The sequence below is a fragment of the Bos indicus genome, chromosome 10, assembly GCF_029378745.1.
Source record: "Bos indicus isolate NIAB-ARS_2022 breed Sahiwal x Tharparkar chromosome 10, NIAB-ARS_B.indTharparkar_mat_pri_1.0, whole genome shotgun sequence".
Classification (NCBI taxonomy): Eukaryota; Metazoa; Chordata; class Mammalia; order Artiodactyla; family Bovidae; genus Bos; species Bos indicus.
Window position 1 is genome coordinate 8,511,707 of NC_091769.1, and position 23,603 is coordinate 8,535,309.

The 23,603-nt window shown below is 42.2% G+C and overlaps 1 protein-coding gene across 5 annotated transcripts in view; it reads left to right on the forward strand.

Moving 5' to 3' along the window:
- PDE8B (phosphodiesterase 8B) overlaps positions 1–23,603 on the forward strand; it is a 293,772-nt gene that overhangs the window by 166,870 nt on the left and 103,299 nt on the right. For 3 of the 5 annotated variants that reach the window (XM_070796633.1, XM_019968081.2, XM_070796631.1), the window contains one exon: positions 19,877–19,936. In XM_070796633.1, coding sequence (XP_070652734.1) covers positions 19,877–19,936 — 60 coding nt within the window. The remainder of the gene's footprint in view (positions 1–19,876; positions 19,937–23,603) is intronic. The other 2 variants (XM_019968080.2, XM_070796632.1) reach the window with 1 other exon arrangement.

The window sequence follows — 23,603 nt, forward strand, 5'->3', positions numbered from 1 at the left end:
ACAGACTTATTGCCATCTATATATCTACTTTGGTGAGATGTCTGCTAAAATCTTTCACCCATTTTTAATCAGATTGTTTTTTATATTGTTGAGTTTTAAGAATTGTTTTTATGTTTTGATTAACAGTTCTTTATCACATGTGTCTTTTGCAGATATTTTCTCCCAGGCTTCTCTTCTCATTCTCTTGATATAGTCTTTTGCAGAGTAGATGTTTTTCATCTCATTGAAGCCCAGCATATCAATTACTCCTTTCATTGGTTGTGACTTTGGTGTTCCATCTAAAAAGTCATCTAACCTATTTTATCTTCTAGGAGTTCTGTAGTTTTGCATTTTACATTCAGGTCTAGGTTTTGTTTTTATAAACTTTTAAATTGAAGAACAATATCCAAGCAGAGTTTGAAAATCATAACTATACCATGTGATGAATTATCACAAAGCAGACATTTTTGTAACTATCACACAGGTGAAGAAATAGAACCAGTACCCCCAGAAACCCTTCTTAATCATTACTCTCTTTTACTATTTTGACTTATAAAATCATGCAGTAGTGTTGCTCATTTTTGAAACTTTGTAAATGAAATCATAAAGCATATGTTATTTTATGTCTATTTTCTTTTGCTTAATATTATATTTCAGGGATGAATTCATGTTGTATTTTGCTGTGTTTAATACATTTTCATTGCTGCATAGTATTCCATTGCATGATTATACCACTGTTCAATCTATTGGTAATGAACATTTGGGATGTTACCATTTACGACTATTATAAATAATGTGACTATGAACTTTCTTGTACATTTCTTTTGATTCACATATGGGCACATTCCTGTTGGGCATTTACCTGTGAATAGATAAGTAATGTCACCATATTTCCAATTTGTGCCTAACTATCCCAGTATATGCCTAGTCTTCCAGTGAAAGTCGCTCAGTCATGTCCAACTCTTTGCAACCCCATGGACTATACCATCCATGGAATTCTCCAGGCCAGAATCCTGAAGTAGGTAGCTGTTCCCTTCTCCAAGTCTTCCAGAGTAATAACTAATTATGTTCTCTTTCCTTCTAAGAATCATCCCAGTTTGGGCAATAGAAAATATGTCTTTGGATGAGTAGAAGTTTAATGTAGTCTAAGAAATCTTTCCCTACCCCCAAGGTCATGAAGATAGTCTCCTACATTATCTTTTAAAACCCTTACCATTTTATCTTTTATATTTGTTCTTTATGTTAACCCAAATGAAGTAACCTTTCACATTTACTGTATCTGATACTCTCTATTCACTCTGTTCCTTCTGTTATCATTTCTTTAATCCTAAAATAGTTATGTTAGCATTTCTTAGACTGCAGGTCTGTGGGCAATGAATTGTCTTAATTTTCCTTTGTTCAGAAATGTCTTAACTTTAAGGTTGTTGCTCCTCTGTCCACAGTCCTCAAAAATGCAGTAGATTTTTGAGTCATTGTCCCACTGTGTGTAACCTGTTGTTTTTCTCTGGCTAACTTTCTTCTTAGCGTTTCAGCAGATTATTCATACAGAGTAACTTTCTTCATCTCTGTCTCATTTGTGATTTTGACTTCTTAAACTTGTAAACATATGGCTTTCAGAAAATTTGGACAGTTTTATTGTATTTTTTCCAAATATATTCATCTCCCTTTCTTTATTTCTTTTCTGTACCTGGAACTTTAATTATCAATATGTTAGACCTTTCTGGTATTGCCCACAGATCCCTAGGTCTCAGTTTATTTTTTTCAACCTTTTTCTCTTTTATTCAGGTTGGATAACTTCTGTTGATGTACTTTCATGTTCATGAACTTTCTTCTGAAACCTCTCTTCTGATATTAATCCCATCTAGTGAATACTTCTGATATTCTATTTTTCAGTTCTAATATTTTTACTTGTTCTTTTTTACCTTTTTTATTTTGGGCTGAGATTTCTTCTCTTTTCATTGTGTGCATATTTTTCTTTACGTCATTAAGTATAGTTATAAGAGCAGCTTTAAAGTCTTGTCTGATAATTTCAATATCTGGGTTATCTCTGGGTTGCCATTGTTTATATCATGGACATTGAGAATGATATGTTGAGGAGACTTTGAATTCTGTTTTAGTCCGAAGAATGTTGACTTTTTGGTTTATTTTTGCAGGCAGTTTAATTTGATTAGACTCAAAGTGTAAACACTCTGTCCTCTAGGGTGTTTAGAAGCTCAAATCTCAATTAAGCTGTTTTATCTTTAGCTGGACTCCTTGGAGTTTTCCCTGTTCTTTTGTGGTTCAAGAGTCAGCCAGAGCTTTGGGAAGAGTTTAGAATCCCCCTTTTCTGGTTCCCTCTTGCTGAAATTCTCCTTTCACTGCCTAGCAACACTCATTGCCTCAAGCTCCATCTTCTGGTTCCTTAGACAAGATTGGTGGTCAGCTCTTTGTCAGAGTTTTATCCTCTTGTTATTTCCCTACTAATTTTATTCTCCTGTTGTCATGTATTTTAACACTCTATATTTTTAAATTCAAGAAGACATTGTCATTGTTATCTAAACACAAAATTGATTTGGACTTACTCACACATGTATCTTTTTTCCAATCTGTGAGCTTCCATCTGAGATCATTTGTCTTTGAATGACTAAAGGTCTCTTATTAGTATTTCCTCTACTGAAAAATTCTCTCAGTTTTTGTTTGTCTGAAACATCTATTTTATTATTATTTTTGTAGAATTATAGGTTGTCATGTATTTTATTTCAGCACTTTGAAGATATCATTTCATTGTATTCCACCTCACATTATTTCCATTGAGAAGTTTGCTGTCAGTCTTGACTATTGCTCTGCTAAAGCAATGTGTCTTTTTCTTTGGCTATTTTAAAACATTTTCACTTTGCATTTTGCTTTCAACAATTCTTTTATAGTGTGAGTACATGTGATTTTCTTTGTATTTTTTCTTCTTAGGGTTATAGTGCTTCTTGAATTTGTGATTTGATTCACTTCTTCACTATTGAAAAATTCTCAGCCATTTCCTCTTCAAATATCATTTCTGCCCCATTCTCTTTCCAGCCCTACTGGGATTGAAATTACATATATGTGACTCCTTTTCTCTGTGTTTCAGAAATGGCTCATATACTCCATACATTTTTCCATCCTTTTGTCTCTCTGTACCTTGACCTGGATCTTTTCTTCTGACATTTATTTTAGTTCTTTCTCCATTGTGTCTCATATTCTTATAAACCCACTCATTTATGACTATTTTTAATTATTAAATTTTTTAGTACATTAATGAAAAATGAAGTTTTCCATTTCTTTTTTTTATAATTTTTAATTCTTTACCAAAATTTTACATCTTGTCTTTTTATTCTTTGTGAATATTAACCACAGTTATCTTAAAGTCTGTGTATGATAACTCCATTATCTGGATTTTCTATGTGTATACTTAATTATTGTCTCCCTTTAGTCAATCTTATTTTCATTGTAACCCAGTTATTTTTTATTGTATGTGGGACATTATATTTGAGCAGTTTTAGAGATAAATTGAGACTCTAGATGATGGCATATTCCTTCAGATAGAACATTCTTTTGCTTTTAGTTTGCAGCTGGACGAGGGAGAGATGATAATACTTCAGTCAGTGATAGAGACGATTCAAAGAAAGATTTCATCCCATGTGAAGACTATTCTGTTTCCAGGTCAGTCCTATTTTTGTAGGTTGTAGCTCACTGAAACGTCATAGGTTGCTGCTCAACTGGAGACCTAAGGTGTTTACCAAGATCCTTCCTCCCTAGTGGGCCCCAGTTTTGTCCTTCCACTTCTGTGAGATGTACAGAAGCTCTGCTCAGCTTGTCATCTTCTGCTTTTGAATTGTCAACGGCCTGGAGAGGCTGTGGGCACCGAAAGCCATGTTCTTGCTTCTCGCCTTTCTTTCTCTCCCATATCTTGACCTGACAATGTCTCACTGCCTTGTGATCACATTAATACTTTCTAATGGATGTTTTTTAAAAAATATTCTTCCCAAATTTTCTAGTTATTCTTCTAAAAGGGTTGATTCAAAAAAACTGTGGTTCACAGAGGATAAAATAAGTTGCTCAGGGACATACAGGCCCTGGAAGTGGGACTGTCCTTGAAATATTTTTAAATAGGATACACAAGACCAAAGAAATCTGGGGTTTCAAGCAGCCTGCATCTCCAACCATCGTCAATAGGGTATGTCTGTGGATAAGTATTGGAAGCTATGCATTTACCTGCCATGTTACAAAACTGGTTACCCAGAATAATAGTGTGTTTGTCCATGATCGCCCAGCTTGTTGATGTATAAGTTGGGACAGAATATAGATCTTTGATCTTCAGTCAGTTTTTTCCTACTGCACCTTGATGCCTTCTATTATTTTTTATTATTACTCAAGGACCCAGACCTCTGTCTCTGCTTTAGTAAATCATCATAGTGGCCCAGGAAGATCCTTCTCATTTATGGAAGTTGTCCTTGATTTACCTAACCATATACAAGAGTCTAGAGAAGGAAATGGCAACTCACTCCAGTATTCCTGCCTGGAAAATCCCATGGACAGAGGGGCTTGGTAGGCTACAGTCCATGGGGTTGCCAAAAAGTTGGACACTAGTTAGCAACATACAAGAGTGATCTCTTACCCCTTCCTCCTCTCTCCCTCACTGCTTTAGTCTCTCACATTGCCACTTTTATCTTGTCTTTGACCAACAGGTAAGTCCACACTGAAAGACACTTCTTCTCATAGAATGGCTACAGAGACTGCTTAATTAGTTTGGTCTCCTTTCATCGCTAAATATATTATGTTAGATTCTGAAGGAGGCTTTGGAGAATAAGATATAGAGGAAAATAATACAAGGAGGCCTTTGAGGAATTTGTAAACTCTTGATTGGCCTCTTTATTTAAAAATAACTCACAATCTCAGAATTCCTAACAAAGGCTTTTAACTTTTGTGGTTTAGCTGCCATTCTCTCAAGCACATGGTATATATTTATAGGTCCTTATGTTAAATTATAAGCAGAATTGTGAGGTAGGGAATAGGAGATAAAATTAACCACAAGTTAATGTATTCCAACATCTTCTCTTTAAAAGGCTTGCAAATGTGGTGTTCTATGCTTCTATTTTTGATGGGAGAGCATTTTGGTGGTTACCATGAAACACTGGGGGCAGGGTGGAAGTATCATTAGCCTGGCAACTTGAAGACTTTGATTTTATTCCACTGTGACATCTTATGTGTACAACCTTGAATATAGCAGTACCCTCTTAGGCCTTACTTGGTGATCTGTAAATGAAAGGGTTAAAGAAGATGATCCCTTGGAAGCATTCCAGTTCCCCAATTGTTGGAAATCATCCTTCACCATGAGGTCAATGCCTTGAAGACTTTGTTGTAATAATGACAGTAAAAATGTAAAGCAGTTCTTGGTCTTCTGTGATACTGGGGGGAGAAAGGTGGTAAAGTTACCTGATACAGAAGTTGACATTTGTGTTTTCATGTAAATATGTCAGATATTTTAGGACCGCATTTTGATGCAAACTAAAGAAAGAGCTTATGTTATGATGATCCAGCTTATTAAGTTAGATTACAAATGTTTGGTTTCTGGCTTACTGTGGGGATTAGTAAGGACTTTTCCAAAAGAATGAATGAGAGATCAGCATAATAATATGTATCATTTATCAACTGCCTGATGTGCCAAGCCCTGGAGGTACATCCGTGAATAATGCACAGCCAGCAGCAGCCCTCCCCCAGCGGCATGTCTTATTACCTCTTAGTTACACATGGGGAAAAGGAATTCCAGATTTGGTTTTACATTCAAAACCGAATCAACATTGGCAGCTTTTGCTCTCCAGCAGCCTGCATTTTGTGCCAAGGAGCAGAGTAATCTTCCATTTACCAAGGGCTTTTTCGGCTTTTTAATGATGTATTAAATTAAACACCCACTCACCAAATATCTGTGAGTCTTGGTTGTACAGATGGGTTGGGTGTTGGGTGCTGGATGCATCCTGTTACAGCTGATCATTTACTGTTTCTCTGACTGGTTGGATGGAGTTGCCATTTGTCTCCTGGGTCCTCTTGCCCCCAACAGTTTGTGGTAATGGTGACAAAATTATTACATGATAAATACAGGCATACCTCTGAGATATTTTGGATTCCTGTCCAGATCACTGCAATAAAGCAAATACCACAATAATGGGAGTCACTCGAATTTGTTTCTTTCCCAGTGCCTATTAATGTTATGATTACTATAGTCTGTTAAGTGTGCAATAGCATTATGACTTTAAAAACAAAGTATATAACTTATTCAAAAATACTTTATTGCTAAAAAAAAAAAGTACTAATCATTATCTGACAATGTACAGGGTTGGCACAAACCTTCAATTTGTAAAAAAAAAAAAAAAATGAAGCAAATCAGTATCTGAGAAGCATAGTAAAGTGAAGTGCAATAAAATGAGGTATGCCTGTATTGTGGTAGATATGTAAGCAGAAGAAAGGAAACAGCAATTTAAAGAGTCTTAAATACATTCCAAGGTTCTAATCATTTAAGATACCCACACCCGGGAAGGCGCTAGTGGTAAAGAACCCACTTGCTAATGCAGGAGACATAAGAGACAGGGGTTCAATCCCTGGGTTGGGAAGATCCCTTAGAGGAGGGCACGACAACCCACTCCAGTCTTCTTGCCCGGAGAATCCCCGGGACAGAGGAGCCTGGGGGCTACAGTGCTTGTGGTCTCAAGAGGTGGACATGACTGAGCAACTCAACCACCACCAGAATATTTATAGTAATTAATATATTGATTGGCTGGGAGGAGATGACACTTTTGTAACAGTGTCTTCCCATCCAGGAAGGCATATATCATTCCATTTATTTCAGTCTTCGTTGATGACGCTCAGGTAGTCTGATATGTGAGAGCACAGGTTGTGAAGTCAAGGAGTTCAAGTTCAAATTGAGCCCTGTATTAACTTGCATGGTAATGAGCAATTGTTTTTCCCAGTGACTGTCATATCTTGGGTGGTCAGCAGTTGTTGAATAAATGTTTCTTTTGACAGCCAGGGAGAATTAAACATGAGAGAGGGGCAGAGAGTGAGGCAGTGGGAAGAGAGAGAGAGAACTGCCTTTTCTCAGCCTTCCTAGCAAAATCCCATGATAGAACTCTGACTGGACCAGACTAAGTCACTTGACTGCCTCTAACCAGTCACCATAGCCAAGGAAGCCAAATGCTTAGCCATATTCATATAAATTCACATTTTTTTTTAGAACTACTTAGCTCCCCAAACAGGAGTCAGTGGCCCCTGGGAAGAAAGAAGGAGGAGGTGGAAGTGGATGTTGGAGAAGCTGTCAAAAGAAACTTTAAAAAGGGATGTTGGACCTGATCAAAATGCCATCTAGGCATCTCTTGAGATGACCATGTATTGATTTTACCTTATTGGTGATGGTGGCATCTAGGCATCTCTTGAGATGACCATGTATTGATTTTACCTTATTGGTGATGGTGGGTTACATAAAAGATACCCTAATATTCAGGGTGCTTCCCAGGTGACACTGGTGGTAAAGACCCTGCCCGCCAGGGCAGGAGATGCAAGAGGTGCGAGTTCCATCTCTGGGTTGGAAAGATCCCCTGGAGGGGAGGGCATGGCAACCCACTCCAGTATTCTTGCCTAGAGAATCCCATGGACAGAGGAGCCTGGTGGGCTACAGTCCATAGGATCGCAAAGAGTCAGACATGACTGAAGCGACTTAGCACAGCACAGTGTTAGGTTAGAACAAAACCTGCTTAGCTATGCCCTGTGGAAGGACCAGAGGTTCTGGGAGAACCTGCTTGTTTTCCTTTCGCTTCTCTTTTTCCGTCTTTGGCACTGCTGTGGGCTTCTCTGTCTCTCCTCGGCCCTCTGATACTGGTGTCTTCAGAGTTCTGTCTCTGGTCTCCTGCTCTGAGTGGTCACATGGAAGCTCTCCTCTGAGCTTCCTACTCGTGTATGCCACAGCCTGACCAGCTGCATGGCCCAGAGACAGCTCCAGCTCCCCACGTCCAGCACATAACTCATCAGCCCTCAAAGCCTGCTCGGCGTCATGTATTCTTGAGCTCCAATCAGTCACTCACACCAAAGTCCTTGCACTTCCTCTCTTGACCCTCCCTTACACACACACGTCTCAGTTGATTTTACAATCTGTCTTAGCCTTGCATCCATCCCCTTCTGTCCCCCACACTGTCCCTAATGCAGGCACCCATCCCCTCTTGTCTGCACGAGTCGTTCTCAGACTTTAGTGAGCATCACAGTCACCTGGAGAGCCGGTCAGTTCATGCATTGCTGGGCCCACCCCCAGAGTTTCTGACTCAGCAGGTCTGGAATGGCCTGAGGGGGTCCATTTCTAGTTAAGTCCAGGTGAGGCTGCTGCTGGTGGTTCAGGAACCACACTTTGAGAACCACAGGGCTGGATCATTGCAGCAGCTGCTTTCTGGTTTCCGGTCCTCTGGCCTTGATGCCCTTACTCTATCCACACTTCAGCCAGAAAAAAACTAATGTTAATTGCTCAGTCATGTCCACCAGGTGATCCCATGGACTGTAGCCCACCAGGCTTCTCTGTCCATGGAATTCTCCAGGCAAAAGTACTGGATTGGGTAGCCATTCCCTTCTCCAGGGGATCTCCCCAACCCAGGGATCGAACCTGGGTCGCTGGCATTACAGGCAGATTCTTTACCACCTGAGCTACCAGGGAAGCAGCTAAATACTAATGCAACAGTGCTACCCAGAGGGTTAGTAAGTCCAAGTTGCTCACCAGGCAAGGCTGTGAGCTGACTCCTTCCTCCCTGGTCAGACTCACCATCCCCACCCACAGACCCACAAAGCCTGTGGTTGCCCGTGGGAAGTCCATTCTTTGCCATTCCTTTAGGTCCTCCATAGGCCTGAAATGCCCTTCCAAGGTTTTCACCCGTCTCATCCTCATGCCACCTTTTTCACTGAGCTCTCCTGTGATTTCCTGGAATTCTGCCTGAATTCCCAGCAGGAGCTTAATGCATCTTTCCTGAGTTCCCATAGCACCCCGCAGGTACCTCTGGCTTATTTCTTATCACCATTATTGAATTGTTTGCCTAGTGCTGTGCTCTCAGATGAAGGTACCTAATGCCTTGAGTACCGAGAGGTGAGAGCCCCAGGGCAGAAGGCGCAAGTGGGCAGAGCTTCAGAGCAAGAACAAGAGGGGGGCTTGCGCTTCCTTTCCTCTGTCGGACAGGAGTGTGTTCTTCAGCCTGGTCTCCAGCCAAAAGAAGAGGAAGATGTGTGGGAATCCAAGATAGGCTGTGAGTTTGAACCACCTTTTTAAAGAAATGTACTTTGAGTAGAAAATGGTCTTTGGAGACTTATCTTCTGCTGTGCTTGGGAGTTTTCTGGTTTTTCCTCCCCCAGAGAACACATTCATTTTCTGCCCGTTTCTGACTCTCTGGGTTTCTGGGAGAAGGAGGAGAGTGCTGCCCTGGACGCCCTTCCTCAGCTCAGCCACATGCCCATGAAGGGGTCACCCCCACCCTCACAATGTTCCCGTGTCGTCCTCTTTAAATCTGAAAAAGTACTGCTTTTTAAAAAGAAGTAAGATTGTGGGTGTTGGCATCTTGACTTCTGATGGAAGCCAGTGTGGACCCACAGGGACCTGCCCCTGCGCTAGACGTGTGCACCTTCATTAGATAAGGGGAGGAGCAAAGGGCTGGGGGTGAAGGCTGGGGGCACTTTCAAGATTTGTTCTGCTGGACTCGGGGTCAACTGTCCATATGCTGAGCTCCTCAAAATGTTGAGTTTCTCATCGTATAGTGCTTTACCTACGATGTGAACTGTACATATGATGAATAACTATTTGGAAATCATTGTTTTTTGCCAATGAAGTAAAATTCCTTTCTGAACAAAAGTGGACATTTTGTGGGTGGCTTCTCATGAGTTTGTTGCCTTTAAGTGGGATTTGTTGAAGTGGGATAAGCTTTTAAATGGGAGTCAGCACTCCACGTGGAGAAGGCAATGGCACCCCACTCCAGTACTCTTGCCTGGAAAATCCCATGGACAGAGGAGCCTGGTAGGCTGCAGTCCATGGGGTCGCAAAGAGTCGTACACAACTGAGCAACTTCACTTTCACTTTTCACTTTCATGCATTGGAGAAGGAAATGGCAACCCATTCCAGTGTTCTTGCCTGGAGAATCCCAGGTATGGTGGAGCCTATGGGGTTGCACGGAGTCGGACACAGTGAAGTGACTTAGCAGCAGCAGCAGCAGCACTCCACGCGGATCCATCACCCCCAACAACCATGCAGCCCATGGACTGAGGGTCTGACTGTGACGGTTCATCAAGCATAGGGGCCCCGACATACCAGAATCAGGAGAATGGGCATGATTTGGTTCTGGTGGGGTGCCAGTGGTGGCTGAAAATCCAGTTTAGTTTCATGGGCCCCCGGGGGCCTAGTGTGAGATTTTCCTGGAGCCAAGCAGGGAGGCTCCTTGTTCTTTAAGGTGGTTCTAGGTTTTCAGTGATGAAACTGAGGACAGAGGCAGCCTGCATAATTGAAATCCACAGGATATCTCTGAAACTCATATTTAGCAGATGGTTTCTGTTTTCTTGCCATCAAATCTATTTACCAGAACCGCTGACCACGTAGCAGAACTGACTGATTTGAATTCCGTCCCTCCCCAGTTTCCCCCACCTTCATTTAATGTTAAGGAGAAGGCATATAGCGGGATGGAAGGGCCTCAGAAAGGCTTGGATTTTTCCACAGGCCAAGTAATTGCCTTCTGAACAATCAGAGATCCATGATTTCTGCTCGTCCTCTGTTTTACACGTGTGATTTTAAATGCTTGAAGTCGTCTGGCTGTTTCTATTATCAGGAATATCTATAATAAAAGGAAGGAAGTTGCTTGAGGGATGTCACGTTTTGTGGTTGCCTTAAAATTCCTCTGTTCTCCAAGTCAGGCCCTGAATCTGACCTTTGGAATCTGGGAATGGTGTTCTGTTGACACACAGGCTGGCCTGTGACGCTGCAGCTGAATTGCTAGCTTAATAAGAACTCTGGTGCCTTGATTCTTGCACGGCATGTATGATGCAAAGCCTTTTGATGTAAATATGATATTGAAGTGTAATTAGGATGTTTTCCCTCTAAGCCCAATTCTCTCTAAGGCCTCATTGTGCTATGCTAGCCGCCTTCCTGTCCTCACCATTTCATGAATTGTATTGTAGACCTTTCTCTACCCACCCCACCCAGCTTTTAACACGTAGTCTGTTTCAAACTGAGTTCTGATGGCTGTAAATGAAATGACTCCATTGTGTAACTAATTTCTCTCTTTCATCTGGTATTTCTGGGGAGTGCAATGGTTTCTCCATCAGACTATGCTGGCCACATTTTCCATGGGTTGTATCTCTTGGCTTTTGGGATGCCTTCTGCCTGTATTTTTAACTGTCTCTGAAGCACCGTTCCAGTGCTAGCCAGAGGGTGGTTCTGTCCTTTTTCACTGCGGTGTTTTCCAGGCATGGTGGGATATGTCCTCCTCTCTCCCCTTGCCAGGAAGGCTCACTGAGTGTAGTAGCAATTCTTCTTAAGAGAAGCCTTGTCCGGAACAGGGACAGTGGAGAATGGACAGGGCAGGGATGGGGGTGGCGGAGTCGTAAGACCCAGGGCTGGGGAGCCCATCACTGCGTCTAGATATAAGTGAACATGTAAATAAGACTATAACCTTCCTTCCACAAAAGGCGGGTATGGGCATTAATCTCAAATCCAGCCCTCAAGTGAGCTGAGTAACCTGTCTGGAGTTTGCATTTCTCTAGCTTTAAGGAAATGAGATTGCTGTGCCTGTTACAGAGGATGATATACATTGCGAGTGGGCCCTCAATTCCCTCTTGTCTTACTGGGGCACAGAGCAGTTATTTACCTTGAGCAAGGTCCCCCGAGTTCCAGACCCATTTCCTAGCATTGCATTTTACCAAGTTTCAGGAAAACTCTATCCATATTCTGAGGAATTTTAAATACAGCATCTTATTTTCCCAAATAAAGACTTTACTAGGGGGAAAAAGTATATGTGTTCTTATTTGCATAGTGACTACTTGCTCAATTAACCCCAAAACAGACTTTTCCCATAAAATTAAATGTATTTTAAATTTATTTTTTGGTATTTAAGATAGCAACAAACCAGAAAGTATAATTCAGTAAACACCTATGTCCTCAGTATTCACTGCTTTAAAAAAAAAATCAGTGATGAATAATACCTGAAGTCCCTGAATATACCCCTTCTTCACTAGCAGGGCCACTTTTCAACTGGGAATTTAGAAGCATTTCTTTGTCCTGTTACACTCTTACGCTTATACTCGGTATTGTTTTAAATATTTTAAAACCTTAAGCAGGATTCTATGGTCTGTATTCTTTTACGACGTTTTTTTACTTGATAGTTGTGAGATTCCTTCGTTTTGAATGGGTGGCTTTAGTTGTTTCATTTTCACTGTCACATAATTTCCAATATATGAATATTTCTCAACAGAAGTTTTTTGGTGATGGATGTTGATGGATGTGGATTAGGCTGTTTCCAAAAATTGGTTCTAAATCTGCTCCAAATGTTCTTACAAGTGTCCTTCATCGAGCCTAGAGATCCATTCATGTAGTAGGTGGGTGATAGGTCACATGTTCGCCTCACCTTTACTAGAAATCTGCAGAATGTTTTTCAGAGTGGCTGAACCGTTTTACTCTCCCAGCAACAATGTATGAGCTCCTGTGGGTCTCCTTGCCCATGCTTGACGGTGTTTGACTTCTTAATTCTACTGTTCTGTTGATCAAAACAACAGCTGATTGTGACATGGTTCAGTTCAATTCAGTTCAGTTGCTCAGTCATGTCTCTTTGCGACCCCATGAACTGCAGCACGCCAGGCCTCCCTGTCCATCACCAACTCCCGGAGTCCACCCAAACCCATGTCCATCGAGTCGGTGATGCCCTCCTACCATCTCATCCTCTGTCGTCCCCTTCTCCTCCTGCCCCCAATCCCTCCCAGCATCAGGGTTTATCTCATTGTAATTTGAAATTTTTCTTTTCCTGATTACTAAATGTTGAGCGTCTCTTCATACTTGTATTTCCTGTTTTGCGCCTTTCTGTTTCAAATCTTTTGCCCAACTTTCTTTCTGTTCGTGTTTTTATTGTTTTTAAGGATTTTGTTATGTTCCAGTTACTAATATTTGTTGGTTTCCTATATTGTAGATGTCATTTCTTAATAGCCAGCACCTATCTTTTTTTCTGTTTTATTAAAGTATTTTTTGCTTTTACTTTTGGTGAATAGGAGGTTTAAATTTAAAGCCAGATGGATCTTTTCTTTTATGGCTGTATATTTTGATAGTAGACATTTATATGTCTGTATTTTTGTGATAAAACCTTATACTGCCAAATTAATACTCCAAACAGCAGAGCATAAAATACAAAGTTGGTGGAGCTGTCACCGACTGTGAACATCTCATGACTATGAGTAATCTTCCATATATATAACGTGTGTGTGTGTGTAACAAAAAAAGACTATGACATTTTTTTATTTTGATTCTAATTTAGGGATACTGTTGGTGTTTAGTCACTAAGTCGTGTCTGACCATTTACAGCCCTGTGGACTGTAGCCCACCAGGATCCCCTGTCCGTGGGATTTCCCAGGCAAGAATACTGGAGTGGGCTGCCATTTCCTTCTCCAGGGGATCTTCCTGACCCAGAGATCGAACCCACATCTGCTGCTTGACAGGCGGATTCTTTACCACTGAGCCACCAGGGATGTCCAGGGATACTATTAGGGTGGCAGAATCATCAAATGTGAAGGACTGTATCTTCCTCTTACCTAAGTGGTCATCTTGTATCTGGAAAAAACCCTATGGGTGTCTGGGTTCAAGCATGATGACTGAGTCCGGGTAGGCTTTGGTGCCTTCCGCCAGCTAAGTACTCTGTTGTTATCTGTTGCATAATGAATATGTAAGAGCATCTGAAGTTAACAATAGATGTGTCTGCTTGGAAGAATAGACTAGTGGTTCTCAAATCTGGTTGCCATTGAGATTAATGCACAGGCCTCATCCTTAGAGATGCTAAGTCCCTTGGTTTGAAGTAGGACCCAGGCACGAATATATTTTAAACGTTCTTCAGATACTTCTAATAGGAAGTCCAGGTTGAGAGCTTCAGGTCAGAGAACTGGAGGCAGAAAGGGCAGGGGAGGACTGAGACCACCTACTGGGCTCAGAAAGGTCCACGAGGCAGTGGAACGTGGCTCGAATCAAAGCACAGTGAAGGCTGGAGGTCGGTGTGAGGTCAGGCTGATCATCGGGGCCTGTGGCTGAAAAGAGACAGAAGGAGCAAAGAAGCATTCTGGATATTTGGAGGACAGCGGGCCAGGGAAGGGAGGTAGGACAGCCAGGGGTTCGCAGTCTGGGGCAGGGCTGGGCCTTGGACCCTCCAGCGCTGGTGCCTTTCTGACCAAAAGCCAGAGGGCAGGCCTCGGTTCATTTAAAAGGCACGAGTCAAATACAACCTTTGGCTTCCCGTAGGCCAGAGGAGTAAAGAAAGACGTTTGGCCTGGGAATGGAGTGAAGACAGGGGTTCCCTTTCAGTTCAGTTCAGTTCAGTCGCTCAGTTTTATCAGACTCTTTGCGACCCCATGGACTGCAGCACGCCAGGCCTCCCTGTTCATCGCCAACTCCCTGAGTTTACTCAAACTCATGTCCATTGAGTTGGTAATGCCTTCCAATCATCTCATTCTCTGTTGTCCCCTTCTCCTCCTGCCTTCAGTCTTTTCCAGCATCAGAATCTTTTCCAGTGAGTCAGTTCTTCATATCAGGTGGCCAAAGTATTGGAGCTTCAGCTTCAACATCAGTCCTTCCAATGAATATTCAGGGTTGACTTCCTTTAGGATGGACTAGTTGGATCTCCTTGCAGTCCAAGGGACTCTCAAGAGTCTTCTCCAACACCACAGTTCAAAAGCCTCAATTCTTTGGCACTCAGCTTTCTTTATAATTCAACTCTCACATTCATACATGACTACTGGAACAACCATAGCTTTGACTAGATGGACTTTTGTTGGCAAAGTAATGTCTCTGCTTTTTAATATACTGTCTAGGTTGGTCATAACTTTTCTTCCAAAGAGTAAGCGTCTTTTAATTTCATATCTGTAGTCACCATCTGCAGTGATTTTGGAGCCTCCCAAAATAAAGGGGACCCCTTTAGAGATGTAAGTACTATTTTAAAATTAGAGCCAACAGGGCAGCAGGCAGAATTGATTAAGGGCATTGAAAAATAAAAAGGATCTTTACAATGAAGTCCCCTCTTTGTGAAATGAAGTTGGTTTGGCCCTGAGCTGTGTGTGTGTATATACCTGTGCATGAACACTCAGTTCTGCAGGTGGCGGGGAGGATGGGATTCCCAAGGAGTTGTTGAAAGTGGGGAGGATTCAGGCTCTGAGCTTGTTTTGGAAGACAGAAGCGATGGGAAGATCCATCCCCGCCCCAGACGGACACACAACTCACTGCTTTCACTTCTTCATCCTGGTGGCAGCCCTGTTAGCAGCAGCGTAGGCTCCTAGGGTGTGAGCAGGGAATCACCAGGTGCTGGATCCATCTGCAAGACTGGAACAGAGTCCAGAAACCCATAAGAGAAATATGGGGAGTGCAGTCAGAACTGAGGCTTTACAATTTGGAGCGCAATCAAAGAGCAGCACACTGGGAGTCAGGAAAAATGAAGTCTCAGTCCTGACTCTGTTACTCCAAATCTATGTGGTCTTAGGCAGTTTAGTTCATTTCCACTTATTTATTGAGCACCAGCCTTGACTGAGCACTTTCTAGATGCTGGGGACAAAACTGTGGGAAAAAAGCAACGTCGGTGTCCCTCAAGACACTCACAACCTTTCCCAGGAGAAAGATATTTAAGTGAGTAGTAAGGTTAGTGCCCTGAAGCACGGGAGGAGCTGAGCAGAGTGTTGAGTCCTTCGGGGGTGCAGCTGGGCCTCGACGGCCTCCGGGGAGTGGGGGGCACGTGAGCAGCCCCTGAGCAGGCGTCAGCTGAGCAGATGTGAGAAGAAGGCCTTTCCAGGTCAACCACTCGGCCTGAATTCTCTCCTCGTCCTTGTTGGAGGGGACCTCTAAAACCAGAATCCAAGTTCTTTAACGCAATTCCTGAGGCTACCGAGAACTGTGGATGCCCGCGGCAGAGAGTGTGCTGTGGTGACGGTCGGGCCACATGAACGGCCTTGATTTTTTCCCAGACTCAGTCTCTCATCTGTTTGCCCTGCACCAGCTGGTTTTCTTCTTGGGTGTTCCCTCTCCTTTGAAATGAGTCCAAGCCGTGTAGGGACTGGGGGTAATTATTTTTTTCTTAATCATTGTGGTGCATTTTCCCCACTTGTTTTCACTGCTGTAATTCCTACTCATAGCAGTGTCTTGGTGTTTGCGAAATCTCTGTGCTTGACTATCCAGAAAGTGGGAAAACCAAACTTTTCTTTTTTTCCTCCCAATTCATAAATCTGATCCTGGTAATTCTCCACTCAAAAGCCTGCCACGTGGTTGGTGCCTACAGACTCAAAAGGGATTTCCTTTCCAAAATCCTTTTAAAGATCTGACCCCAACATAGTCTTCCCTGTCGTGCTCTGTAATCCAGTTTCTCTAGACCCGTGTTGTCTTCCCCACAAGCATCTTTGCATTCTTGCTTCTGTGCCTGCTTTCGTTGTTCCCTATGTCTGGAATTTCCTCTCCCAATCCTGGTCTCTTCTTCTCATCCATGACCCACTTGTTTTCATGAAGCCTTCTTCGATCTTTGTTGTTGTCATTAAGTTGCTCAATCATGTCCGAGTCTTTGCAACCCCATGGACTGCAGCACACCAGGCTCCCCTGTCCCTCACCAACTCCTGGAGCTTGCTCAAGCTCATCTCCATCAAGTCAGTGATGCCATCCAACCATCTCATCTTCTGTCATCCCCTTCTCCTGCCCTCAATCTTTCCCAGCATCAGACTCTTTGGTCTCCCCACCTTCAAAGCCAGAAAGATGATCTCGTTTCTCTCAACCTCAAAGCCTAAGGCGAAATGTCTACCAATCAGAATTTTGTATCTTACTGAACTTTGCAACAAAAGCCAATGATAGAAATGGGCACATCAGCCAAGTCTGAAAGAGTGTCTCTCACAGACCCTCTCGGAATGAAAAGGTATACTCCCAGTTGCATATTCAGGGACCTAGGTTACTGGTTTGATTACAGCCAAGGTGAAAGTATTTACACCATGGTGGTTGGTTTAGTCGCTAAGTCATGTCCGACTCTTGCGACCCCATGGACTGTAGCCCACCAGGTTCCTCTGTCCATGGGATTTTCCAGGCAAGAATACTGGAGTGGATTGCCATTTCCATAGAATCAGCAAATGCTACAAAATAGGACTTTTCTTTTTTCCTGAAGAGCCAACTCATCTGAGTGTGAACTGGTGACCCTGCTACATGTCTACATGTATGTGTGTAAGTGACTGTGCACTCACATGTGTGCATACGCGTATTTGACACACTGTTAATATTGGACCCTTAGGAGCGCACCGTTGGCCAGCAGAGCTTCCTCGTGAGGCTGAGGGGAGAGCTCGTGGTCAAGGTGGCTAGGAAGTGTCTCTCTCCTCTCCTCCTCCTCTCCTCTCCAGAGCTGGAATTGTAATACCCATGACCCCAACCTCCTTCTTGCTTCTGTGTCCTTGGCAAATGTGGTGACTTCCTGGAATCAGAGCTAATATGCTAATTGAGGATCTGTGTTTCTGCAGTCAACTCACAGTTCAATCTCCAAAGTAGAGAATCTTGGCTCGGCTACACAGACGTCGGCTACAGAAGCAGAGGCCCCCAGGCTGGTGCCGAGGCCGACCTGTGTTCCCAGGGAGGCGGCCCAGGGACATGGGGCTGGGGGTGGAGCTGGGTGGAGATGGGAGAGAGAAGCCTTGGAGGGGGCTCGGCAATGCTGCCAGGCTCGGCCTCAGGTGCCAGCCTCCAGCCGACCTGGGTCAGGTCGAGGTTATCATGCTGGATGCAGGCAGGGAACTCTTGTGGCTCCGGAGAAAGCTGGAGGGCCTTTCCTATATGACAGCAGGAAAAAGATCTTCTAGGTTGAGGGTTGCTCCTGAATCTCCGTGCAGTTGCTCAGTGGCTGCAGCCTGCCTCCTGCCAAGGTTGCTCACATGTAAGGGCTCAGCTCAGGGCTGGGGGCCATGGAGCTCCCACAGTCTTCACGTGCTTTCCTGGCAGAGTTGAAGATGGCCCATTTAATGACCTCACGCACATCTTGGTTCCTTCAGAGTATGTAGGCGTGTGTCCGTTTAGGGGGCAGTCTCTGCTCTTCCCTCAATCCCTTAGCCTTCCAAAGTGAGTCACTTTTTATTTTATTCCTTTTAAACTCTTGTTGATTTCTCACTTTATCTTCCGTCCCTGGGCGTCCCTCTTCAGGGCCAGTTTTGCTGGAGCAACCACAGGAGGCCTTGTTGGAGGGGTTAGGGGTGGGGGCGCCTGTGTGTGGTAGAGGCAGTCTACGCAGCAGACATCACAGAGAGTGCAGAGGTAGCTTAGGTTATCAATCAGATCCATCTGTCTGTACCAAGTTGGTTTCACTTCTTAGTCATTAACTTTTTAGGATTCTGGCAGTTGCACTATTTTTGAAGAGGCATGTCTGTTTCAGACCAAAAACAAGCAACACTGCTCTTAGGGTGAAGCTGCATGGGGGGCCAGAGTCCCATTGATGCAGGAACCCTGGTGACGCTCCTCTCCCAGTGGAATTCTGGGGCTGCACACGTATGCTGGGCATGGGTATCAGTATAGATGCCTTGCAGGATGTAGCTTTGCTTCAGTTCAGTTCAGTCACTCAACCATGTTCAACTCTTTGTGACCCCGTGGACTGCAGAATGTTGGCATTTCATGGTCAGGTGTTGGAGAAGATTCACACCATGCTCACCGAAAGTTAAAGGGCCTGAAAGGGAAGTATTTAGTCTTCAAAGTCTAATTTAAAGAAAGTTCTGCCTTATCATTTACTTGATAAAGCCTCCCCTGACCATTGGGTCCCTGTGGTGTCTCTGGTCCTATGAACTCTGAAGGTGTCCCATCCAACTCACGGGAGCCAACCTAGTGTGTTGATTGCAGGAAACGCAGCTAAGCAGAGGCAGAATGACTGCAGCCTCTTAGAGAAAAACAAATCTGGATCCATGGAGGTGAGGCAGAACCTTCAATCCAGTAGTTTAAAATGAAGATGCGTATCTGGTCTCTGCTTGCAGCCAAAGGCAATTAGATGGTGTGGGCCGGTGAACACCTAAGCTCGTTCCTAGAGTCGTGGGGCAGAGTTCAGCTTCTTGTGGTCATGGTGTGGGGTTACTCAGTTTATTTGAGGAAGTGCAACTGAAATGAATAATTTAGTCATGATCAACACAGATAAGAGTGAGCTGTTTATTCCTTATATTAAAACATGAAGATAAAAAATAAGATCTAAATATGGGAAAAGCTGTTAAAACCATCGAAATGCTTTAGCTTCCACATATGAGAGAAATTTTTATTCTTTAGAAATTTCAGAGGAATAACAACCTGGCATCATATGCAGCATAGCAGGTGCTCAGTAAATAATCAGAGTTTTTTCTCTCATAGAATAAAGAATAATAAGTGCTTATTGTAAAAAGCCATACACTTAAAAGAAAAATAACCTGAAATCCCACCACTTAGCATTTGGGGATATATCCTCTCAGACATTTCAAGGCATATAAATGTATGTGTACTTTTACAAAATCAGCTGTATTGTACAGAATGTTTTAGCAACTGTCTCCATGTCATTAAATTGGATCCTTTTATTTAGCGGCAAAGGAGCATGATATAATATCCAGTATCAGGAAGAATGTGTCAATTCTTGTAGCTTGTGACTCGACACATCTCATGTGCTTTTTTCTTTTATTTTTTTAGCAGGTTTCTTCTGCGGAGGTACGCATCGGGCCCATGAGATTGACACAGGATCCTATCCAGGTACACCTCTGTTCTTCTTAGGGGCTCGGTTTGCAGAGCAAGTAGTTATAGGAGCCCCATCTCAGGGGCTCGCCTCATCTACAGCAGATGCCACCCTTGCTGTGAGATGCACACCCAGGCATCCATACATGGTGTGTGTGTGTGTGTGTGTGTGTGTCTGTGTGTCTGTGTGCAAACGCTGGTTTTTATTAATGTCATACTTGACATATCAGATTGTTTTCTTGAAGAAAATACTGCCCCATTTGGAGTATAATATAATAGGTAAATTGATTGCATGGTGTGTTGTAAGGAACAAAAATGCTTCACCAAAAAAAACGTGTCTATTCTACATGCCGCTCCTGCAGCTGGAAAGAGAAGAAGCCGTGAGCGGTAAAGGGCAGGCTTTGCCATGAGCCGCAGCTGGATGGGAACCCTGGTTCCGCCCTTTCCAGCTGTGTGACCTTGGCTGTATTGCTTCACTTCTCTACCCAGTAAAGAAGTCTGTAAAGTGGAGATGGTGATGCCTCCCTCTTAGGAAATGATGAGCTTCCTAAGTTCAGTGAAATAACCATCAAGTGCTTGGGACACCTGCCTGGCAGCGGAAGGTGCTCAGGGGTGATATCTGTTGTCCTGTGTGTCTTGGGCCAGGCAGCCTACTGGGCTCTTAGATACCAAGGCTACCATCTACGGGGAGAGAAGGGCCAGCACCTGCGCACTAACTTCCCTCTAACTGTGACAGCGACTGTGTCCTCCCCACAGCCCCTCCGGCGTCACGGGCGCCCTGTGGGAAACAGGTCTGAGAGGGGCGTGTTAAGTCCTCATCTGTGTCTGCATCTTCCTGGTAAGGCCTATGTGGGCCACCTTTCTCCTTGTCGCTTTTTAACACCAGTTTGTTCTGCACTTCGGACAAGTAAAGATGCAGGAAACATGTAAACAAACCAATTAACATGTAGACGAAAGTGAAAAACCAACCAGAGAAATGTGTTGTTTGATTTATGAGCGATTGGAAAAGAAAATAATTTAGTGTTTCTTGGAAAAGGAAATGCAAATCTGGGGCAGGGGGAGTGAAACAAGAGATTTAAGCTTGGGAAAATTGGATGAAACAAATTTAGGAGCAGAGAGAGAGGGAGTGAGAATTTATTAAAATAAACATAAGCCCCAACTATTTATATAGAATACAAACAAGTGGAAAATTCCAGTATTCATCCTAAGGGCAAAATTCCAGTATTCATCCTAAGGGCATGGGACTTTGTAGTCCATTTTGAATAAAGGCAGTGACAAAGGTTCTGATATCAGTATTTATTCCCAAAGTAATATCCAGACTCTTTCTTGGAATTTGTGTGGTTTCAGATCAGTTAATGTAATTTACCTTCATTTTTTACCCTGTGCTGTACTGGCAATGAATGCTCATGATAAGGACATCTCATTCTTTTAAAATACTGTTATTTTTGTTATGTTTGTTAAAATGTAAAGTGTTTCAAATATTCATAAAAGTACATGTGTATCCCCATAACCAATTTTATCAAATATGCAAATTTTATCACGTATGATAAATTTATTTAATCAAGGATGTCCTATTTGTTTGAGCTCATTTTAGAAACAAGAGATTACAGATACTTTATAAACTCTATTTTTTCCCTTTGCCCTCTTCTCTCTTCCTTAAAAGTAACCACTATTTGGAGATTGATTATGATAGGTATTTGTGTATTTCTTCTGCATATCTATGTATCCATTAACACTTTGTTTTGAATACCTTAAATTTTATTTGAAAAGCGTCAGGCAGTAGTCATCATTTTGAAATTTTTCTTCATCACTTAGTGTGATACCTAAGAATCTATCGCCTAATCTAAGGTAGCAAAGATTTACTCCTTTGTTTTCTTCCAAGAGTTTTATAGTTTTACCTCTTATAGTTAGCTCTGTGATCCATTTTGACTTAATTTTTGTATATGGTGTGAGGTAGGGCTTCATTCTTTTGCATATGGATGTCTGGTTGTGCAGCAGCATTTGTTAAAAAGAATAGTCCCTCCACCATGGCGTTGTCTTGGTTCCTTTTCCTAAAATCTTGTGGTTTTAATTGTGAGGGTTTATTTCTGGATTCTCAAGTCTATTTAATTGGTATATGTCTGTACACACTGCCTTGATTTCTGTAGCTTTGAAGTGTGAATCCCCTTTCTTATTTTTTAAGATTGTTTTTGCTGAGTCCCTTGTATCTTCATACCATTTTCAAGACCAGCTTGTGAATTTGGGGAGGGGAGGACCAGCTGGGATTTTGATAGTGATTGCAATAAATCTGTAGATCAGTTTGGGGACTATTGCTATATTAACCATTTTCTCTTCTAATCCATTAATATGTTTTTCCATTTATTTAGATTTTCTTTAATTTTTTCATCACTGTCTTGTAGTGTTTAGTGAATGTGTTTCCTATTCTTGTTACATTTATTCCTGAAATATTTTATTTACTTGGTACTATGGCAAATGGAATTGTTTCCTTACTTTCATTTTGGGTTGTTCATTGCTAATGTGTAGAAACAAAATTTATTTTTGTATATTGATCTTGTACCTTGAAATCTTGCTGAACTTATTAGCTTTTACATTTTTGTGAATTTTTTAAGATTGTCTATATACAAAATCACATCATTACTACTTTCTTCCCAATCTGAATGCCTTTTACTGTTTGCCTAATGTCCTCTTGAACCTTCATAACAAGTATATTTAGTTTTATAAGATATCCAGATCTGTGTTTAGTTTTATAAGATATATCCAGATCTTTTCTTAAAGCTGTACCATTTTACACTCCTATAAGCAATGTGAGTTCTGATTACTCCAAATCCTTGGTAATATATGTTTCAGTCTTCTAATTTTAGCTCATCTACTAGGTGAGTAGTACTGACTTACGGTAACTTAATTTGCATTTCTCCATGACTAATAATGTTGGGCCGATTTTTAATTTGCTGCTTGACCATTTGAAAAATCTTCTATGAATGTTTAGTTAACTTCGGCTCCTTTTTATTTGGGTTGGCTTTTTTAAAATTACTGCATTGTGGGAATTCTTTACGTATTCTTATCCAAGTCCTCTGTCAGATTTTGAGAATATTTTCTTCTAAACCGTGGCTCTTCTTTTCATTTTCATAAATTTAGATTTTGAACAAAAATATTAGTTTTGATGTAGTCTAATTTCTCACTCCTTTTTTGGTTCTGTGTTCTAAGAATTTTTAATACCAGGTTGAAGATTACTTGTTTTCTTCTGGAAACTTTATTGTTAAATTTTAATTTAGATTTATAACTCAAGTTCACTTTTATGTATGGTGTAATAAAGAGGTTAAGGCTCTTTCCCTCTCCATATTGACCAGATGGTGGTGGTGGTTTAGTTGCTAAGTCATGTCCAACTCTTGGGACCTAATGGACTGTAGCCCGCCAGGCTCCTCTGTCCAGGGGATTCTCCAGGCAAGAATACTGGAGTGAGTAGCCATTTCCTCCTCCAGGGAATCTTCCCAACCCAGGAATCAAACCTGGGTGTCCTGCATTGCAGACAAATTCTTTACTGACTGAGCCACCTGGGAAGCCCCATTATTCTTGCTCTATTTGTTGAAATGACTATTCCTTGCTCCACTGAATTATCACCTGATACCTTTGTTACTGATTCTTTGATACTTGTTGCAACTTGTTTGGCAGCCAGTAAGTAATATAG